Here is a 19,032-nt window from a genome sequence, read left to right on the forward strand (position 1 = left end):
AAGGGAATGTTTTAGAATAAGCACGTCTTTAATGCTTACAAGATAGACAGTAAATAATTAAGTCTGCAAAATTGAAAAGCTACAATGATTTTCACCCATTCTGTCTTATGGATGTGTTGTTTGGCATGTTCTCTGAATAATGAGGAAGTAAAGGAAATAAAGAACAAATCTTTCTATTCGTTGCATTTGACTGACATCAGTCATTCCAAGTATGAAGGACATTGAGGGAGGAAGAGTACACAAGCTTATGATCAGGTGGCCATTGTTACTGCAGCAAAGCAATCATAACACCTTGACCTCCGTTTGCATCCTTAATATTATGTGTACTTTAAATGAAACTATTACTTTGGTAGTGACAAGGTGATCAGTGCTGGTCATACAAAAATATAAGCTAGCCAAAACGATGCTTGTAGAGTTGTGCATTATACCTAACATATCTGATCTTCCATGTCAAAGAGCTACGCTAAGCAACTGAGCTAAAAGATGAACTACTATTTGCAATAATAAATATCCAAGCCCAACCCACACTGCTTATTAAAGAAAAGTCCTAAACTCTGCTACAGCTTTTCTTCTGCAAGCATTGATAGAGGTGGCCGGTGATGGCCTGTGATGGTACTAGCCTTTCTTGGAGAAAGGAGCACAATGAAAGTTTCCTTGAAAACTGTATCTCTGATATTCAACACTTAGTTTTGTGTTGGCATCCTGCAAAGGTCAATTCATTCTGCAGTGGTGCTTGATGTCTGCACGCAGGTATTATGGGAACTGACCACATAGCCGCTTCTCCACCATGAGCAATGTGCAAGCAATCAGCATTTTTCTCTGTCATGCTGTATTTGTGATGCTTGGGGGTGGCTCAGAGCTCCGATGCAGTGGACAGAGCTGAGCAGAGAGGAGGTGATGTGCGTGGGCAGAGAGAAACATGCCGAGGAGTCCGAAGCTACAAGGCAGTCATGCTTGGTTGAAATTTCTCATTTTCAATAGGTCAGCCTCATTTGTGATGATTTTCTGATGATCTTGTAGTCTTCTGTATGAGCATGCAGATAATGCCTTCTGACATTTCTGGCTGCTAAGAGATTCTTAGTCCAGTGAGCATAGTTGCTTAGCTGCAGTTATTCAAACCCTTTTTTCACCCATGTCTTCCTACTTATGCTTTTCATGGTGGTGGTGCAGCAGCACTGGAAGAGGAGGAAGAAGTTATTTATCTTAACACTGGATCTAAAGTTGTGGAGTAAACATACATGAAGGAATGGCTGGTAGTAAACGCACAGTATATAAAACAAACAAAACCACATGGTGTGTAAAAACAAAGGTATTTTTCTTGATGGAGAGAAAATGAAAGAACAAATGCAGGGCAGATGTGAATCACATTGCTTAATGCTATCCTGGAAAATGTTTGGGTACTAAGAGGATGTGTGTGGTCTAAGAATCTATATATATATAGCAAATAAACCGCATTTTGATGATACTTGCAGATGAATGTGAAGAGATTTCTAAGAAAGCAATGACTTCTTTCCTGAGTTAGAAGCACTGAAGCTAGAGCACCCCATTACTAAATACAACATAAATGAACTAAATAAGTGAAATTCCTTTACTGTTTATAAAATCTATATTTATGTGGTACACTTTTCATTAAGGGCTTCTGGGGTAAGGGACCAGTGTATAGGTGTCTTGCTGCACTGCTTGTTTGCACGTTTTGGTTTTTTTGTTTGTTTTTTTTTTAAATGGCTTTAAGTTGATATTTACATTTCTGGGAAACATTGTTATAGATATGTCAGAATATTCTTTGTTAATCCTAATGGCATCCAGTCACTAAAACCAATTACAGTTTTTGGTTTTAAGACATTCCCTGTCTTGGTTCTCAGTGTTATTGTTTATACCTTCAGCATTTCACTTACGCTTCTATTTCTCTCCATATCTTTACTAGGTAACTTTGCCATAGCATACAGCTTGTTTCTAGGTATTGAGGACTAAAAATAACAATTTGATTGTATGTAATTTTTTGTTTCTTAATGAAAAATAGTTTATGGTTTCAAATTCTTAGTTTCTAATGAAAAAGAAATCCTGTTTAATAGATGCTGGGTTTATTACTTGTGAAGTACTCCAATTCTTTGCCAGAAGAGCTTAAAGAAAAAAAAAAAAGGAAAAAAAAGAAAAAAATAAAAAAGCTTTTCATACTGAAGAAACAAAAGAAAGCAAGCAGAGAAAGGAAATGAAGTGAGTGAACGTAAGCCTTGTGATTGGTCTGATGTGTCAGCCTTCTGTGGGAAAGTATTTGTGGAGCTGAGTTAACTTTAATATGCCTTACTTCATGGAAGTATGCTTTTAACTACTAGTCTCTTTCACTAATTGACCCCAAATTAGAGCCATTTATATTAAATGACATCTTTCTCGTAAACGGAAAACCACTTCGTAGTCCTCCAAAAAAAAATGGTTAATGGCATTTGCAATAAGATTCAGGAGGGCCTTTTTTTTTCCAAATTAACAATTAATCTTTCTTATAGAATTATTTTTAATCAAGAAATATGGTTTATGCAGACAGCTATTATAAGAACTCGTGATGGGGGAAAAACAAGACAAATATTTCTCTTTATTGTCCATGGATATTTTGAAGAACTTTGCCTGGATTATTTGAATTTCACTTTTTTTCTACTGAAAAAAACTAGGACAAGTTAAAATCAAATAACAAACTCAGTTGAATAGTAGGAGGGCACAACCCTGTATTTGGATGATTTAACAAAATTTGCAAAACACTGACAATTTTCAAACAGGTTTACCCAGTGGTTTTTATTAATATATGTATACTGAATGCCCAGCAATGTTTTAATCCTAGTTTCTTATTGGTAGGGTTGACTGAAAGCAGCCATATTTTTTTGCTTATCTGCTTAGTTTAATTTATAGGTCCAGCTGGGTTTTCTGTTGTTTTTATGAGACGTTGTTAGATAACCTGTTTGCAAATGCGAAGACCTAGTAAGGCTGTTGTGTTGGACAAGTTTAGTTTGTGGAGGCAGAAGTGGAACTAATAAAGCAATACAGACTGTTGCACGTTGTGACAAGGGGCTAGAACTCCCAGCTGAAGTTCTGTTTGTTACTTGGTTTTGGTGTAATTCATGATGAGGGAGAGTCCTCTGCTACTTAAAACAAACACACACCCCCACCCCCAACCCACCAAACCTCCCCAAACCACCACAACTATGTTGTGATACCTGCTGCTGTGCCATAGAATATGTGACGTATTACATTTGGAGCTTGCTTTTTTCTTTGCCTTTTTTTTTTTTTTTTTTTTTTTTTTTTAAGCCATTGGCTTGTACGGACATGGCACAGGTGTCAAGTTCTGCTTTTTCATGTTCCTGTAACTTCTGATAGCAACTAGAACCAGCTGAAGGAGGTGACTGACCAGAGGGAAACAGTCATGTTGCCCTTAAGGTATTCCTTCCTCATGTCTCTCCCAAATACGCCTGGAGAATTGTCTGGAGTAGAATATTTCCAATCTCAAACACTGCTTATTTTTCACGGTGGTGGTTTTACAGTAATTTTTCCCTTCTAAGCTGATGTTGGAAATACTAGCATGTGATCCAGAGACAGCAAATTTTGGGGAATGACCAAAACCAGAGATTCAGTATAATCTGTCATATCACAGTAACCAACTATGTGGTACAAGCTTTACAAAGACTCTATCAATTTAGATAGTTTTGAAGATGGGAAGCTACAGCGGAAAAGTGGAGAGCAAAAAGAGACAAGGCGGGGAGAGGTAGACCTTGGTGATATAAAATAACCAAGAGAGAAATGATTAGGGAATTGGGGAGAGTGGAGCAGGTAACACAAACCATGAGATAGATCGTGGTGCAAGCATAATAAGAAATTGTAGTTTGACAGGGTAAAACTTTCTGGGTTGAGGTCTGATAATTTTAAGTCATTTTTTTCCCTACTTGGAGCATCATTTGGTTGACATGACTTTTGCAGCTGGTCCTGGTGACAGAGGACCTTTGTTCTGAGCCAGGGTAGCTGCTCTTCTGCTGCATGTCCCCGACTCTGGTATTCTGCTGCATAGGGAGAATCCATCAGTAGAGGACAGATTGTTGACTGTTTGGTATTATTCAATTGTCTGTCTAGACCATTTGGTTCTGAAGAGAAACCAAAGTGACTGTTTCTAAGAAAGAGGAGTAATTAGCTTTGACAGGATTTCTGCTTCTGAAAGGATTTCCAGTAGCAGTCCTCTGTCATGTATGCATACATGCATACATACATACATACACAACCGAACCCAAAAACCAGAACAAGAACACTAGAGGCAGTCTTAAATTGCAAGTGGTCTCTAGCATTGCACTGCTTTAGCATTCAGCTGGGCTCTGGTGCCTGTGCTTCCTCCCGCAGATGGAAATATTCCTCCCCTTATCAGCTGTCAGAGAGGAGATACTCCTCTGAGACTTTTGGCAGTGATCTCACTTTTCTGATTATTTATAATTCATAGGTGATGTCATATAGTACAACCTTTTTTTTTTTGATGATAGCAATTCATCAGTGAGGACCCTGATGTACACTTGGACTAAGGAGGCTGATGTTACAGGAAACCTTTCTCATATGTGAGACATAGGCATGCTCACAAAGTACATCCTATTTTCATATATTGAATGAATATGCATAGTGCTGCATACCATAAAGTTGTTCTTGAGTGTCTGGAGTTTGAACTGCAATTACTAAAAATCTTTCTTGAGCCCTCTGCAGTAATATGGTAGGTACCATTTAACAGTAAATAGCTTATGACACCAAACGTATTAGACTTGTCCCATTGATGTTTGAAGAAATGCAGAGGAAATTTTAATCACCCAAAATGAGCAAAAGGCGACCGGAGTTTAACTACTCTTAACAACAACAGTGCAGCACCCTACTTGTTAATGGTGTTATCATCTCAGTTTGAAGCAAGAATCTTATGTCCTGTTAATGCTGACAGTCCGTCAGTGCTCAGTAATAATACAGGCTAAACAAACCCAAGCCTGTCTGTTGCTGGCAAGCAAAGAAACAGGAATTTCTCTCTCACCATTGCATGGTGCAGGGAAGTAGTGCAAGACACAGCAGATATATGTGGTTACTAGTACTAACAGAATATTTGAGTGCTCTTGCTGAATTAAGTAACAAGCCATTTAATATGCAGCACATGTTTTGTGTGTCTTGTGTCAGGGTGGAGGCATTGCGTGTTAGGATGCATGAAAAAAGAGAAAAGCTTTTTTTTGTTCTTTATCCCTCCCTCACCTTTCCCTGTGAGTATTTTGTGATATAAAAAGCAGAAGTTATACCAGTTGCTCCCCATAAAGAAGAGATGCAAATTTGACACTCTGACAGTGTTTTTACCATAACCTCATTTGTTGGGGTTTATGTAACCGAGTAGTAAAACTTGTCCAAAGCTATACTGTTATATGCTATGCACTGCACAGTTTCACAGTTTGAAGCTAATTAGAGTTAGCATTGAGGACACAAATTTCCCTTGCTTCTTCAAAGGAGGTAAAACTTTGAAGACTGTGGAAGAAATGTAACTTCTGTTCTGTAGATAGCTCTACAAAACAGTTTCATCTGAAATGGAAGGGTCTTTATTTTGATGATACATTGCCTTGTCTTGAAGGTTGACTTTTAGAGAGTATAATCTCTTTAAATGCCTTTGAAATAGACTCACTGCAATGCTTTATTTGGCATTGTACAGTGATGCTTTCCTATGGGGTTGTTTGGAGTTTTTTGGCAGACAATTTAAAATTGCATTGCATCTTTGCTGATTTCTTAGTGTCAGTCCCCTTCGTCTGGACACCAGTTCTTGTACATGTTAGAATAAAGGTTCTGCTTTGTCCCTAAGTTTCATATAAGCTGTTGTCCTATTTCTGACAGGAGCCAGTAGCAGAGTTTGGGGGGATAGGCAAAAGAAAATGGAGCAAATAGAGAGGTTACTTCTCTTCCCACCTTCTGTTGACCAGAGATGTACATGAATGCCCCTGATACTTCTGTTGGATTACAGAATCATCAGAGACTGTGTCTTCAAGAATTTAAAACTGGGTTCTTCATGAAAATCGACGATGTGTTTTTCCCAGGGTTGCATAGATAGTGCAGTTTATTCTAATTCCATATACTTAAGAGAATGGAGAATTGTAAAAATTACTGACAATTCATTTTCATGCTAATTCCACAGATACCATCAAATCACTTTTGTTTTCTTCTATATAGGAAGATGCCTTCAGTTTGTATGTGCTGCCAATATTCAACATTAATCAAATCCTTTGTACCGATAAGAACGATAGATGTTGTTCACATATTTCATGTAAATGGCAGAAGGTCTCTCATTATTTCTTTTGGCATACATATCTAAAGCATCATGGTTGGTGAACCTTTTTTTCTTTAAAACAACATTTTAATTAAAAAAATATTCAGTGCAGTTCACAGATAGTAAGAGGTTGCTACTCTTCTATGTTTATAATAAAAAAAAAATTGTGGTATCAATGGAAGCCAACAAATTTTCCTAAAAAGAAGAGGCTGCTTTGAAGATGGAGGAATGAGGAGACTCTTGGGGTTTCCTGCATATACTGTTTCCATTTGGTTGGCTTTGTTTTATTTTTGGGGGGGTTCTTTTAAGTGTAGTCTGGAGTTTCTAGATCACACACTGATGTTAAAAGTCTAATAGTTATTAGAAGGTTGAGCTTTTTGAAGCCTTTGTATCTCATGTCAGATTTTTAAATCACTTTTGCCATCTAGTCACTTGTAAAGGAAGAGCCCTTATTAAAGTGGACTCCATATCCTGCTCAAGTGATTGAGGCAGGAGAGGTGGTATAAGCTGATTTTGCTCTAGATCTGGTTCTGTCCTTCCAGCTAACTGTAAAAATATATGAATTACAAAACAATTGTGAAGTGATTGCTACATCATAACCTGTCATCCTTCTAGTGTGCTGATATTAGTCAATGACAAAGCAATACTTGAATGCCTGAAAAGAATGACTGGAAACGCATTATTTATTAAACTGTTCGTTTTTAAGTTGTTGGGTTCTTATGGGAATATAACTCGTCAGTAGCATTTCTAAAACCAGTGATGAAGTCAAGAATAAAGTGGGAAGTTTCAAATTGCTGTTCAGTTTTCCGTATCTATGGGTTGGTGCGTAGGTGTGCCTTTCGTGAAGTAAGGAGCACATTAGTACTCCATAACCTGATCTTTCGTCAGTGATGCAGAGCACTTGCTGCCTTTCTGGCCTCAAATGTGTTTGCAGAGTCATAACTGTCGGACTCAAGTGGTTTCATTGAGCATATTATTGTTTTATAATTCATTGGGGCACAGTGAACTGTTTTACAGCTGTATGTATGTGTGTTTGTCTTACAAGAAACCCACGAAAATATTTCTGTGGACTGCATAGATGATATGTACATGGCATTTTTTTCTCCAGTTTGTTTTGAACCTTGGCCTAGTGTTCGAGGATATTTCTCTTTTGAAGTGCTATTGCTTGGATCTGTTCTAAAATGGAGGGTTTGATCATCTGTAATTGTTAAACACAAGCATGTGTGTTAATATCACAACTTGCCAGTGAATCCTTTTAGTATGAACTGTGTAATCTTCTTCTACAGGAAAAATCCAAACCAGAAGTTGCATGCTCATTTCTCTTTCTGCCCTGCAAACCTAGTCATGACTTTCGTCAGAGCAGGTTTAAAAGCGGGGGGAAAGTCTAGTCTTTCACGATTGTTGATACAGGATGGTTGTCATGTTTCCATACTAAAGGTTGGTAGGATTAATTTTTCTTCACCAAAAGCACATTGTAGTCCTTTGATGTAAAACTGAATGTGTATTTACAAGCAGTTTGTCATTTGAAAATTGGTTCCACTGCTAACAGAATAATTACTGCTGTTGTGTAAAAGAAAGTACTTTTTTCCATCACCCAGAGTGGAAAGCTTCAAGAGCTTCCCTGTTTGTGTCTCTGTCAGACTCTGCCCTCTGACTCAGGCATTTTTGCTGTTTCTGGGGTGCAACCTGTATGAATTCTTATATTAAATCCTGATTAGGTATATTAAAGAGATATTTTTTGTTGTTTTTTTCCCCAAAAGCAGCATTAAAAATACTATTTTTTTTCTGTGTATAGCAATGTGAAGCAAGCCTGTTTTAATCTACTTCTTTTGTTTAGTTTTATTCAAGCCATCAGATTTAATGATTCTCATGACCTTTTTTAGCTGTCGTGCTCAGTTAGCTTAGTAACTGGCTGGATGAGCAAAAGAAGCGTTGTATTCTAGCAGGTTTTGTTCTATTTTGTTTATATTATACTTTTATTTATTTTTTTCCTTTTAAAAAACTAGAGCACATAAAACCAAAAGAAAAACAGATTGCTGTCCCTTTAACAGTCCTGGTCAATATTGTCATTGATAAGAGAGAAGCTTAGCTACACAAAGGAGATCCCTCTTGGTACAATGAAATGCCAAGTAAGAGTTGAATATTCAAAAAATTGCTTTCTTGAAGAAGGGAAAAAGACCCAGCAAAGCAAGTTCAGTGGATCTGTGCTAAGTGTGTAGCAAACCCATCACAACAGGGTTCCACTAACCTTTTTGGAGAAATCCAGAATGGCTATAATTCTGAGGATTTCGGTAGTTCATTCAGTGGGAAGTTTGTGTTAACACACTGAGATCTCTGTCTTTTCAGATTACTTTTGTGTAAAGAGCAATAATCAAATGTTTTTAGAAAAACTGTTTGGAAGATAATGTCTTTGGCAACAGCTCAGGGATGCGTAGTGTAGGGTTTTTTTCCCATGTTTTTAGAAAAACTGTTTGGAAGATAATGTCTTTGGCAACAGCTCAGGGATGCGTAGTGTAGGGTTTTTTTCCCAAACATAATTAGTTCCAAATTATATTTAAAAAAAAAGCTGCAAGCATTCCACACTTTCCAGAGCTCTCCAAACTTCTCAGGGCAACCGAGGCTTGGTTATCATTGACCTAGAAACATAAATAACAATGTCTTATTTCAGTGGGCTAGGAAATATGAAATCCAGTTACATAACATTATTGGTGCTGGAAGACATATTAATGACCATCATTATGCCTCATTTCTTGTAACCTTTGCTCAATTAAGCAGTGTCTCTCTTCATCGCTAGTTGGATTTAGATCCTGTAGCATCTCTAGGGAATGCAGGACTTGCAGCAGTTCTTCCTTCAGAAGAGACTAGAGAGGTTCGTTCTTGGCAAATCATTAACTGTGTGAAAAACAATTTTAATTTTTAAGAAAAAGTGTAGCCTTGTACTCTTTAATTCACAAATAGCTTTTTAATGTCTTTTTTGATGCAATCTGTATGAAAATTAAGCTTACCTTTTGCATTACGATGTAGTATTGGATTCTTTTCTAGTGCACAAAGGAGTCCTTGCAAAGTCTCTGCAAGGTTATTGTAAGTGAAAAATTTCCTAACAGGCTTCAAAACATCTTTTTCTGATTTTAAAATGCGAAGAAAATAGCCTTACTGTTTTTGAACTGCTTTAACAAGTTCAGAAGGACGTCAGTTACCCTTTCTTAATTAAACCGTCACCACATAAATACATAGATGCAGTCTGAGATTTTCAGTTTATTCGTTTTTAAAATGTTAGTAACAGCTTCATATTTCATGTCTGTAAGTCTGAACAGTAGATGATAAAGCATACTTTCCACCCTCTATCTCTTTGGCTATACTACTGTGAAGCACTTCGAGAATTAGTTATAGATGCTTATTTCATGTAATGCATATCTATCAATGCATATACAGAGGTGGGTGGTATTTTTGGTGAATAGCCATGACCACATACACTCATCCATAGGCCAGAGTGGGAAGGGAAAATTATCAAGGGACAAATAGTCTCAGTGAAGAAATACCCCTATTTCTGGCCTGAAGCATCTTTTTTTGATAAATCAGAGGGAAAGTGTGATGTAAGCTAACATTTATTGGCTTCTGGTAAAAGGTCATTAGTATGCATAGCCTAATTCTCTCTTTTGCGCACATCTGTGTGCTTATATTCCTGTCAATTTAGTTTCCCTGTGCCTGGATGCAAAAAAGGGATTTGCTATGGATGTGACTTCCAGGTCTACTCATGTTGAACCCTAGTTGTTGCCACCCTGTGTGGGCACTGTATTGCCACTACAACAATAGAGGCAGCAAGTGGTAAATGGTAAACTGAGAGACAATTTAGAAAAATGCAGTCTTCGCCACTCACTTGGGTTTGGTCCTTTTTGAGAAGTCTTTTGCAAGTGACGTGGGTTAAACCTCCAAATCTTAAACTTCTGTTTAGATTCTTCTATTTAAAAAAATTAATCCGAAATACTCAATATATATTTATTACGGAGGCAAACAGCTTCCTTGTTTTTTTCGCTCTGATCTTTGCCTTCCTTTCGTTATTCTGGTCTTGGTCACTGTTTGTCACTGGTTATCAGGACATGTAGGATTTGGTCTCATCTTTGAAGTCCCATGTGCTGCACGTGTCTCTACGTATCTCCAGGCATTAATGATCATATATTAGGTTCGTTATTTCTCTTGCCATGTAGATTAAGTATGAAACAATGAAAGGTATAAATGCATGGTGGGATGCACCATCTCAAATTAAATATTGCTCTTTATTTGAATGTATTCTGTATGAGCTGGGGTAGATACATTGTAAAACTGACTTTCACACAGAGATGTGTCCAGAGGCCAAAATACTTACTTTTGAAATTTTATGTATATGTGTTATGTTAAATAGTGTCTGTTATGAAGGAGCAGCTTTTAAACATGCTACACTTATTTTCTTTCTAGTTGATTCTTTAATGATGCAGACAGCTGGCAGAGGCTTGGTCACAACCTTGATCTCTGTGTGATCTTTATAAACAATTCCTCTTTCCATTCTTCAGGTTTTCTCAATCATCCTACTTATTCTTCCCGTCCTATTATATGCCATGGATGATTTTTTTTCCATTTAATTTTAGTGTATAAAAGTAATAGGAGTTTTTCAAGCACCGGCTGCAGAATAAAGATGACTAAGTAATTAAATACTACAGGAGCTGCTGACTGGCACATAAAGCTACAATGTGATAAACTGATATGAGTTACAATAACGTGTGTCTTTACTTCCTTGAAAGAGTGCATAATGAGACCTGATTTAAATATGTTCTGTTTTTAAGAAACATCCCATGTGTTTTCTTTGAAATTAGCTTTGCCTTCATCTATTGGAACTATTAACCTGATCTGCTCCTTGAATTATTCTATACAAGCCTGTACAATTCAAAAGAGGAAAAAAAAAAGCTGTAACTCAGCAGTGCATAATTTTGGAAGCCCTCTTGCTATGCTCGAAAAATAGTTTTAAGATGCAATTGAAGGAAATAGGTGCTTACAGGATACACTAAACAGTGTAAAAATTCATGAATAGCAAAAGTTTTCCTAGCTTTCTAATTTTTCAAGAGTGGAAAAGGCTTCAGCTACAAAGCATTCACAACATAAATTTTGGAAGGCCTTGGTTTAGGCAAATTCCTTGTCTATAAATTCAGACAGTAAGTTAAAAAACGTTAGCTTGTAAAAGAGTTATTTTTTATATTGAAAATCATAAGCATCTCTAATAAAGAGAGGGCAAATGGGTTAGATTATCTTGGTATAAGAGAATAAATGGTATGTAATTTCCCAAGTTATAATGGGAAAACCATATGCTTCACAGGTACTGAAAGAGGAACAAAGCAAAATGGAGAGTAAATCATTGGCTAATGGTTGTAAATCAGGGAGCTAACACTTCTCTGTTCTCTTCCCTGAGAGAAGTGGGGTCCTGGGTTACTCTGCCATAGTCAAGTAACTTGAAGGATGTCCCTCATACCTGCAAAATGAATGCTGCAATGCTCTTCATAGTTGTTGCTTTGTGTAATGCTGCATAAAACATTTCAAGAGTGTAGGTTTGTGAGCTCCTGTCCATCTACCAGTGGAAGAATTCTTTCAGGTCTCAAAGGGGGATATTTTTTTAAATTATTCTCAGCTAGTATTATTTAAGGTCAGCTCTGAAAACTCTTTGTGTTGACACTGCATCAGCACACCAGATTTTAGGTTTCCTGGGTTTTTTTCCCTTCTTTTGTAAGAATCAAGAATGTCTAAAGTAAGTGTTGGTTTCTCCAGGGATCTTTAATTATCCATGTCCTCGTTTACGTAGGAAATGAGTGAATTTGCAAATGCACTAAATCCGTTGGAAGCGTAGACATTGGATTTGGTAGTCTGTTACTTGTCAGATTACTGAGGGAAGCAAAGCTTGCATTTTAAACTATTACCTAAAGTATACAGTAATTGTACAATTTAGCATTGTAGTATGAAATATGGTGGTATAAATTACTGCCAAAGTTGCATACACCCCCTTTTTGTAGGACCAATATAGCTTTAAAATATCATTGTACTTTCATAAATATAAAGGACCATCATGTGGGAAAAAGTAATTGTGCTATTTATGTGCTCAGCATTCACATTTTCATTTTGCATTCACATCTGCATACCCTACAGGACTCAAAAAATACTTGCATCCATGTGTTTACCTTATTTGTGGACAGTTTCAGTGACAAGTTTTGAGATGCCTCTCAAGTCTTTTGCCATACCTTCACTTATTTATTTAATCTACGCCAAAACTCTAGTATTATTTTTCTCCCTGAAAACTGTAGCTACCTTCAGGGAAAGAATTCTTCCTCTGCCAAAATCTGTGCTATGCTCAAAGCTGTACAAATGCTTTAATTATTTCAGTCCTTAATGGTAAACAAGGGGGAATGAAGTGACACAGTAATATACTTCCCTAATGAAAGAGGTGCATCCACTCTGAGTAGCCATTGGGGAGGTATCTTTTGCAAAACTAAATAAAACACCAAAATACATGATTGCACTTCTTATTATATAAAAATCTTTAATACAATAATCATATTCAGTATTGCAGCTTTTATGTTCCTTGCTGGGCTTTTTATGACTTTTACTTTGTAGTGTTCTTGTAGATGTGATTTTTTTTTCCAATGACATCTTTCTTCAGTCCACTCAAGACAGATGATATTTGAGCTCAAGATTAGATTTATAACTGGGTTTCTTTTTGGTTCTGTTGCAGAGAGGTTTGCCTGGAAGGACAAGAGGGTATTATTGATATATTTGGTTATTCTTGCATCATGTATTTTCATTGCTGTTCTTGTTTACTGGCAGAAAGAGAGAGACAGGGAGATATATTGAGTATTGCTAAGAAACAAGAAATAAAGTTATGCAGGTCTGAGTGGCTGTTCCAAAAATTATTTCTGCATCTGTGTCATAAGAAAAAAATGTATAAACCATAATGTAAGAAGTCTGTGGCATGCTCAAGATACTCTACTACTAAATTATTTCAGTATTATTATATCATGTGCAAGATTTCTTTCATGCTAAAAGATTTCTTTGTCAAGATATATTAATAAAGAATACCATGAATGACTTACAGTTGATGGGCCAAAGTCTTAAAATCTTTGTGTTGTCAACCTCAATTTGAAGAGCTTTGGTGGCACAGAGGGTGGAGGGGGACAGAGAATTAAATCCAAGGTCTCTATGGTGAAACCTGATTGAAGTTTTATTGAGGGTGATCAGGAGAAATTGATGAACGCAATATGTGAAGGTAAACAGGAGAAACGTACCAAGAGGGATCCATCACTAGATTATTTCTAGTTGCTGAAATTTCTTAGTAGGCTCAAAACCTGTCATAGCCTCATTTTTTGTGTATGCTTCAGAAATATTTGGAAAATTGCAAGGAGAAAAAAAAAGCGATTCTAGAAAGATTTCCTAGTTCACGCTGAAGTAATCATCCCTCTGTTGCTGACAAAATCTTTGAAATTAAAAGCTAAGATTTTATTTTAATGATGCATCCACACAGTCTCTACTAACCAAAAGCTTTTTAAATGAGTAATTTTTGAGCCTTAATTGCGCAGTAGTGATAATGGCTTCCTGTCTTCCTTCTTTCCTGAAACAAATTCCTGTTTAGAGAATGTTTTCATGATTTGTAAAATATGCATGATTTTGAAGAGTCCTATTCTAATGTGTGTTACATGAAATTAAAATATTGATACATACTGTGCTGATCTGAAGCGATTCTTCAGGAATGTTGCTTTTACAATACTTCAGTTTCTGTAAAAAAAAAAAATTTTTTTTTTTACAAAGTAGGGCTTTGTTTTTAAATTACAATTTTTGTTTCATATTAAACATAGTATATACTGAATCCCACAAAGAATAGGGCTTATTGTTCTTATTATTGTTGCTATATAAAAGCACATAGAGATAACACTGTTCTGAAGAGGTTTTTGTATAAAGACAATAGTTAATGTTTACTGAAGATAGGACTGTATAATGAAAGTTCCTAAATGTGATGGAGGTTAGCATATTTTCAGTGATTAGTTTTTGTTGGGTTTGGGGTTTTTTATTTAATTTGGAGCAGAAGTAGAGTGAGAATTAATGGAAGGATTTGGGAAGATGAGGAAGATAAAGGAGTAAAGTAGGGGAGAAGCGGGGAAAAATAACATCTTGCCTCCTGCTAAGCTACAGTCAAGAGGTCGGTGTTTATTGTGTTTGTGGCATCAAGAGACTTACTGATGAGAAGGCTAAGGTAGCACTTGTGAGACTTTCATGGTAACTGTTTTTCACAATTTTCTGTAGTGGAAAGCACTCATTTTGCTATGTAATGTTGTGAACACTGACTAACTGCTTTTGTTGAGCTAGAATGGGGCCCGAGCAGATTGTGTCAGCAAAAGAAGCCTTGATTTTGTAATTAGAGCTAAAAAATATATTGGAAAAATTAAGCATAGCATTTACATAATATTTAAGGTATCATCTTCTGTGTTTCTATTGGTAGAAGGTAATACAAATAAAACATGCAAAACATTCTCCTTCTAGATGGAACAGATTTGTACTTAAAAAATTGAATGGAAGAAAATGCTTTATAAGAACATTGCAGCTGACTACTTATGAATGCTTTTTTTTAAAAAAAAACGTGGTTATACTTAATCCTTTAAAAAATGTCATAATTGCTGGAGAACAAAATATCCTGAAATTCATTTCTAGTAGCATGAAAACATCTTAAAGAAAAATTGATTTTTTTTTCTGTATATAAGGCTCAATATTTTCTGCATAATAAGGCTCAAAATATTTTTTGCTAGTTTGAAGGATTATTTTTTTTTTTTTCCCCAGAATGTATTCTCATCATAAAAGTTCTGGTTACACGTCTTCTAAGTTTTAAAAATATCAATAAATAGGAGACACAAATAAGAGGTAGCATTTTCTAAAGAATGTAAAGTACCATTGCAATTCTTTCTAGCAGTTTTGAAATTATCTTCTGAAGTTTCAGCAGATGCAATTTTCTGTTATACCAGCTACCAAAAAAGAAAAAATAGTCCGTTGGAGTAATCTACTACATATTAGCAATCCTGTTAATAGCAATAAACCCTTGAATTTTACTTTTTTTTTTTTTAAGAAGTTGATTGTAGTAGTTTCACTTTCTGTTAGGTGAGTGTTTCTAAAACCTACCATCATCATCTTTCTTGTGTTCAATTATTCAAGTCAGTTCTATAAAAATTACCCTTCTAGCCTTAATTAATTTCTTGCCATTTCTGTTCTGTAAACTTTCCATTTTATCTTGCAGTCTGAATGACATGTTGGCTGTTAACTCATTCACTAGACAGGTCTGGTCAGAGAGGTGAAAACAGAGAACATGGTGTAGTAACTGTTGTTCACAAGATCACGTTGCAAATAGCTTTCTTCTTTCCCTTCCCAAAAGGCACTAAGGCGTGAACTGAAGGATAAGGAGCAAACCGTTCTCAGTGCTGTGGACCAGGCACGAGTTTTCCTTGCTGACCAACCAATTGAGGGGCCTGAGGAACCAAGACGGAACTTGCATTCGAAAACAGGTCAGAAAATACTCTCTTCCAGGAATGGTTAAAAGGAAAGAAAAAAGGACTTCCATGGCTCTAGTACATATTTTATATCCCAATTACTTGGTTAGGCTTCAGAATTTTCCAAACCACATCCTCATTGCTTTTATTGCAATGATTTAGCCTCAAAGTATTACTACTCTGCTTTGTAAGTACTGATGTTTTAATGGAAGAAGTAGAAAAATCTCTATTTCCTTTTCCAGATTTTGCTTGAAAACACGCAAGTCATCAGTTTTGTTCTTTTCTTTTTTCTTAACACAGTAACATATTCACCTTAAATGTAGTCAGAATAGTAGTTCAGGGATACACATTCAAATGTATAATATGTAGTTATTGCAAAGTTTTACTCCACAAATAGAAATAAATGTATTCAGTGGTGTATCTCATTAGAAGTAACAGGAATCAGCTTTAGGAAGGCAGTCATTACAAAATCTTAAAGGTTTGAACATTAGATGAATTATTACTAAGGAATAAACCACAGCTATCCTAGAAACGATATTTGCATAGTATTTGTTGAAGATACTTGTCTATATCAGAGACCAACAAGGAGGTAATAATTTTCCTCCAGCCCACCCCCAATAACCACAAAATAGAAAAAATATACCAAATATCTGTGTAATTAATTCCTAGAATTATGTTTCTGATATAAGCTACAACATTATAAAATCTTACTTGTAGTTACATAAGAATTGTTCTTGGAAAAGTTAGTAATCTACTTCTACAGAAATATCAGTTGCTTTAAGATGTGAATAATTTACTGTTCTGTATAACTTACAAAATTACAGTATAGCTGCTTTTATCAGGAGTTAGTTTTTTCTTCCCATATGTCTTCCTATATAGAGAATCATAGAATCGTTTAGGTTGGAAAAGACCTTTAAGATCATCCAGTCCAACCATTAACCTAACATTACCAAGTCCACCACTAACCAGTTAAGGGTAGAGTAGCAGACATCTCCATAGCAGACTTTTTAAGTTTGTTCATTGGAAGCAACTAATCTTTCCTGCATCCCTACTTTGTGATATTTCCGTGCAAATTTTTATGCAGTTTCCAATTCCTTAATTGAACTTTGTGATAATGTTTGAATAGCTGGTGATTAAAGCCAATGAAACATTTTCCTCCGTGATTTAGTTCTGGTACCTTAGCTGCTGTAATGTATCTTACTACTTCCTTTTTGAACTCTTGACTCCTGAAAACATTCTGTTTGTCTTTACTCTCAGACTTATTTGATATATTGCATCTCTAATGATTTAGTCAGTCTAAGTCACAAGCAAGCTTGTAGTTGAAAAATAAGGAATGCTCCATTTATATTTGCTCATTCTTTCACACAAAAGTTTGAAGTCACAGACTCTCCTCTCAAAAGCCATAGAACCGCCCAGCACAAATAATGCCAATGCATAAAATATTACCAGTGTATAATGTTTATTTTCTAGCAGGGGTTGATATCAATGATCTAGTGTTGACTGAAAGTGCAAGAGCGAACTTCAGATCTTGAGCTGCATCATAAATTCGTTTTAAGCAATCTGTTATTATTATTATTATTATAATATTATGCTATACAGATGGCAGTGATAACAGAATAGCAGGGAATTTGATGACCATGGTAAACTGCATAACAATAATGGCCAGGCAGATGGTCTGCAAGTGATGTATGAGTATCTCTTGTCTAGTCATCATATTCGCAAACAGATCAAATATGCTCAGACTGGGAAGCTTCATAGATGTGCATTGAACTTATTTTCCTCTTCCTCCTTCACACTCAGTAGTTCCATAGACTTTCCTTTTTTGAGCATGTGATGGGTTAGTCTTGGCTATTAGCCAAACTCCCACCCATCCACTCACCTCCTCTACCTCAGCGGGATGGAGGCAGAAGGTAGGAAGAACAGGAGTGAGAAAGCTCAGGGGTCAAGATGGGGACAGATGCAGATCCCTTAAAAACTACTGTTACAGGCCAAACAGATTTAGCTTGGGGAAAATAAACTATTTATTGTATTTAATATTTAATTACTGATTCGGTAGTGTGAAACAAAAGACAAATAGTAAAACCACAGCTTTCCTCCCCTCTTTCTCAGGCTCAGCTTGACTCCTTCATTCCTGTCTCCTTCCCTCCTTGTTATGACTGCAGGTCACACTCAGCCTCTTCAATGGGGCAATGAGTGAGAGGGTGGGAAGGTCTTGGGTCCACGGTCAGCCTAGCAGTTTCTCTCTGCTGCTCCTTTCTTCTCACATCTTTCCTCTGCCCCAGCATGGGCTCTCCAAGGGGAGTATCTGCCCCACTATGGAGCTGCTCCTCCTCCTCTGACCTTGGTGTTCCCTCTGCTGTCTCTTCTTTTTGTTCCCTCCTCCTCCCTCTCTGGTGTTTTCTGCTGTTTCTTAAATACACTTTCCCCGGGGTGCTGCCAGCATGGCTGAGGGCCCCAGCTGTGCCCTGTGGTGGGTCTTCTGGAGCTGGCTGTCCCTGGCATGGGGCAGCCCTGGCCTCTCCTCACAGAAGCCTCCGTGCAGCTCCCGCTGCCAGCAGTGGGCACCTGCACCCTGCGCAGAGCAGTGTTGCGCTTTCGGTAGATGAGTAGACTTTCAAGCTAAAAGGCGTCTTTGAATCATCTGCTCTGATCTCTTATATATCATAAGCTGTTAAATTTCAGCCAGGACTAAAGTCTAGTAAATTTTTTCCTGACAAATAATGCCATCGATCTTCAGAAAGCTGCATCTCTGGATTTTAAGACATCCAGACACACACAATTTTTCTTTTGATTAACCATTTTCAGTGAAGGCTGTGGGTGCAGGCTTACATTTGCTTTTAAAATGTTTATTTTTTTATTTTCTGTCAGCTTCTCGATCACTGGTATTCTGTGCAGTAGATTAAAGTTAACTTCAGTGAAGTATACTTCATGTTGCTGAAGGGGAAGGAGTGTGGTTTTGGACTGTAAGCTGACAATCTGTCTTTAAAAAAATATTGATGAGCAGTATTGTACAGCACTGTACACAGCACTGTACGGTCATGATTTGAACATGTTTTTGGCTGCTTCTATAATACAAATAGCAAAAGCTTTTTTTTTTTTAATCATAATTGCATTGATTGGAAAAATCACTGTTTCTTACAGTGTTAGTTCTCACCTTCTGTAATGGCAGGGGTGCTTGGGGGGGGGGGG

The 19,032-nt window shown here is 36.7% G+C and overlaps 1 protein-coding gene across 1 annotated transcript in view; it reads left to right on the forward strand.

Moving 5' to 3' along the window:
• Positions 1 to 19,032, forward strand: part of UTRN (utrophin) — a 408,114-nt gene that overhangs the window by 291,402 nt on the left and 97,680 nt on the right. The window contains exon 54 of the mRNA XM_075707799.1: positions 15,729 to 15,858. Within this exon, the coding sequence (XP_075563914.1) occupies positions 15,729 to 15,858 (130 nt within the window). The remainder of the gene's footprint in view (positions 1 to 15,728; positions 15,859 to 19,032) is intronic.

Source organism: Pelecanus crispus, chromosome 3 (assembly GCF_030463565.1).
Source record: "Pelecanus crispus isolate bPelCri1 chromosome 3, bPelCri1.pri, whole genome shotgun sequence".
Taxonomy (NCBI): domain Eukaryota; kingdom Metazoa; phylum Chordata; class Aves; order Pelecaniformes; family Pelecanidae; genus Pelecanus; species Pelecanus crispus.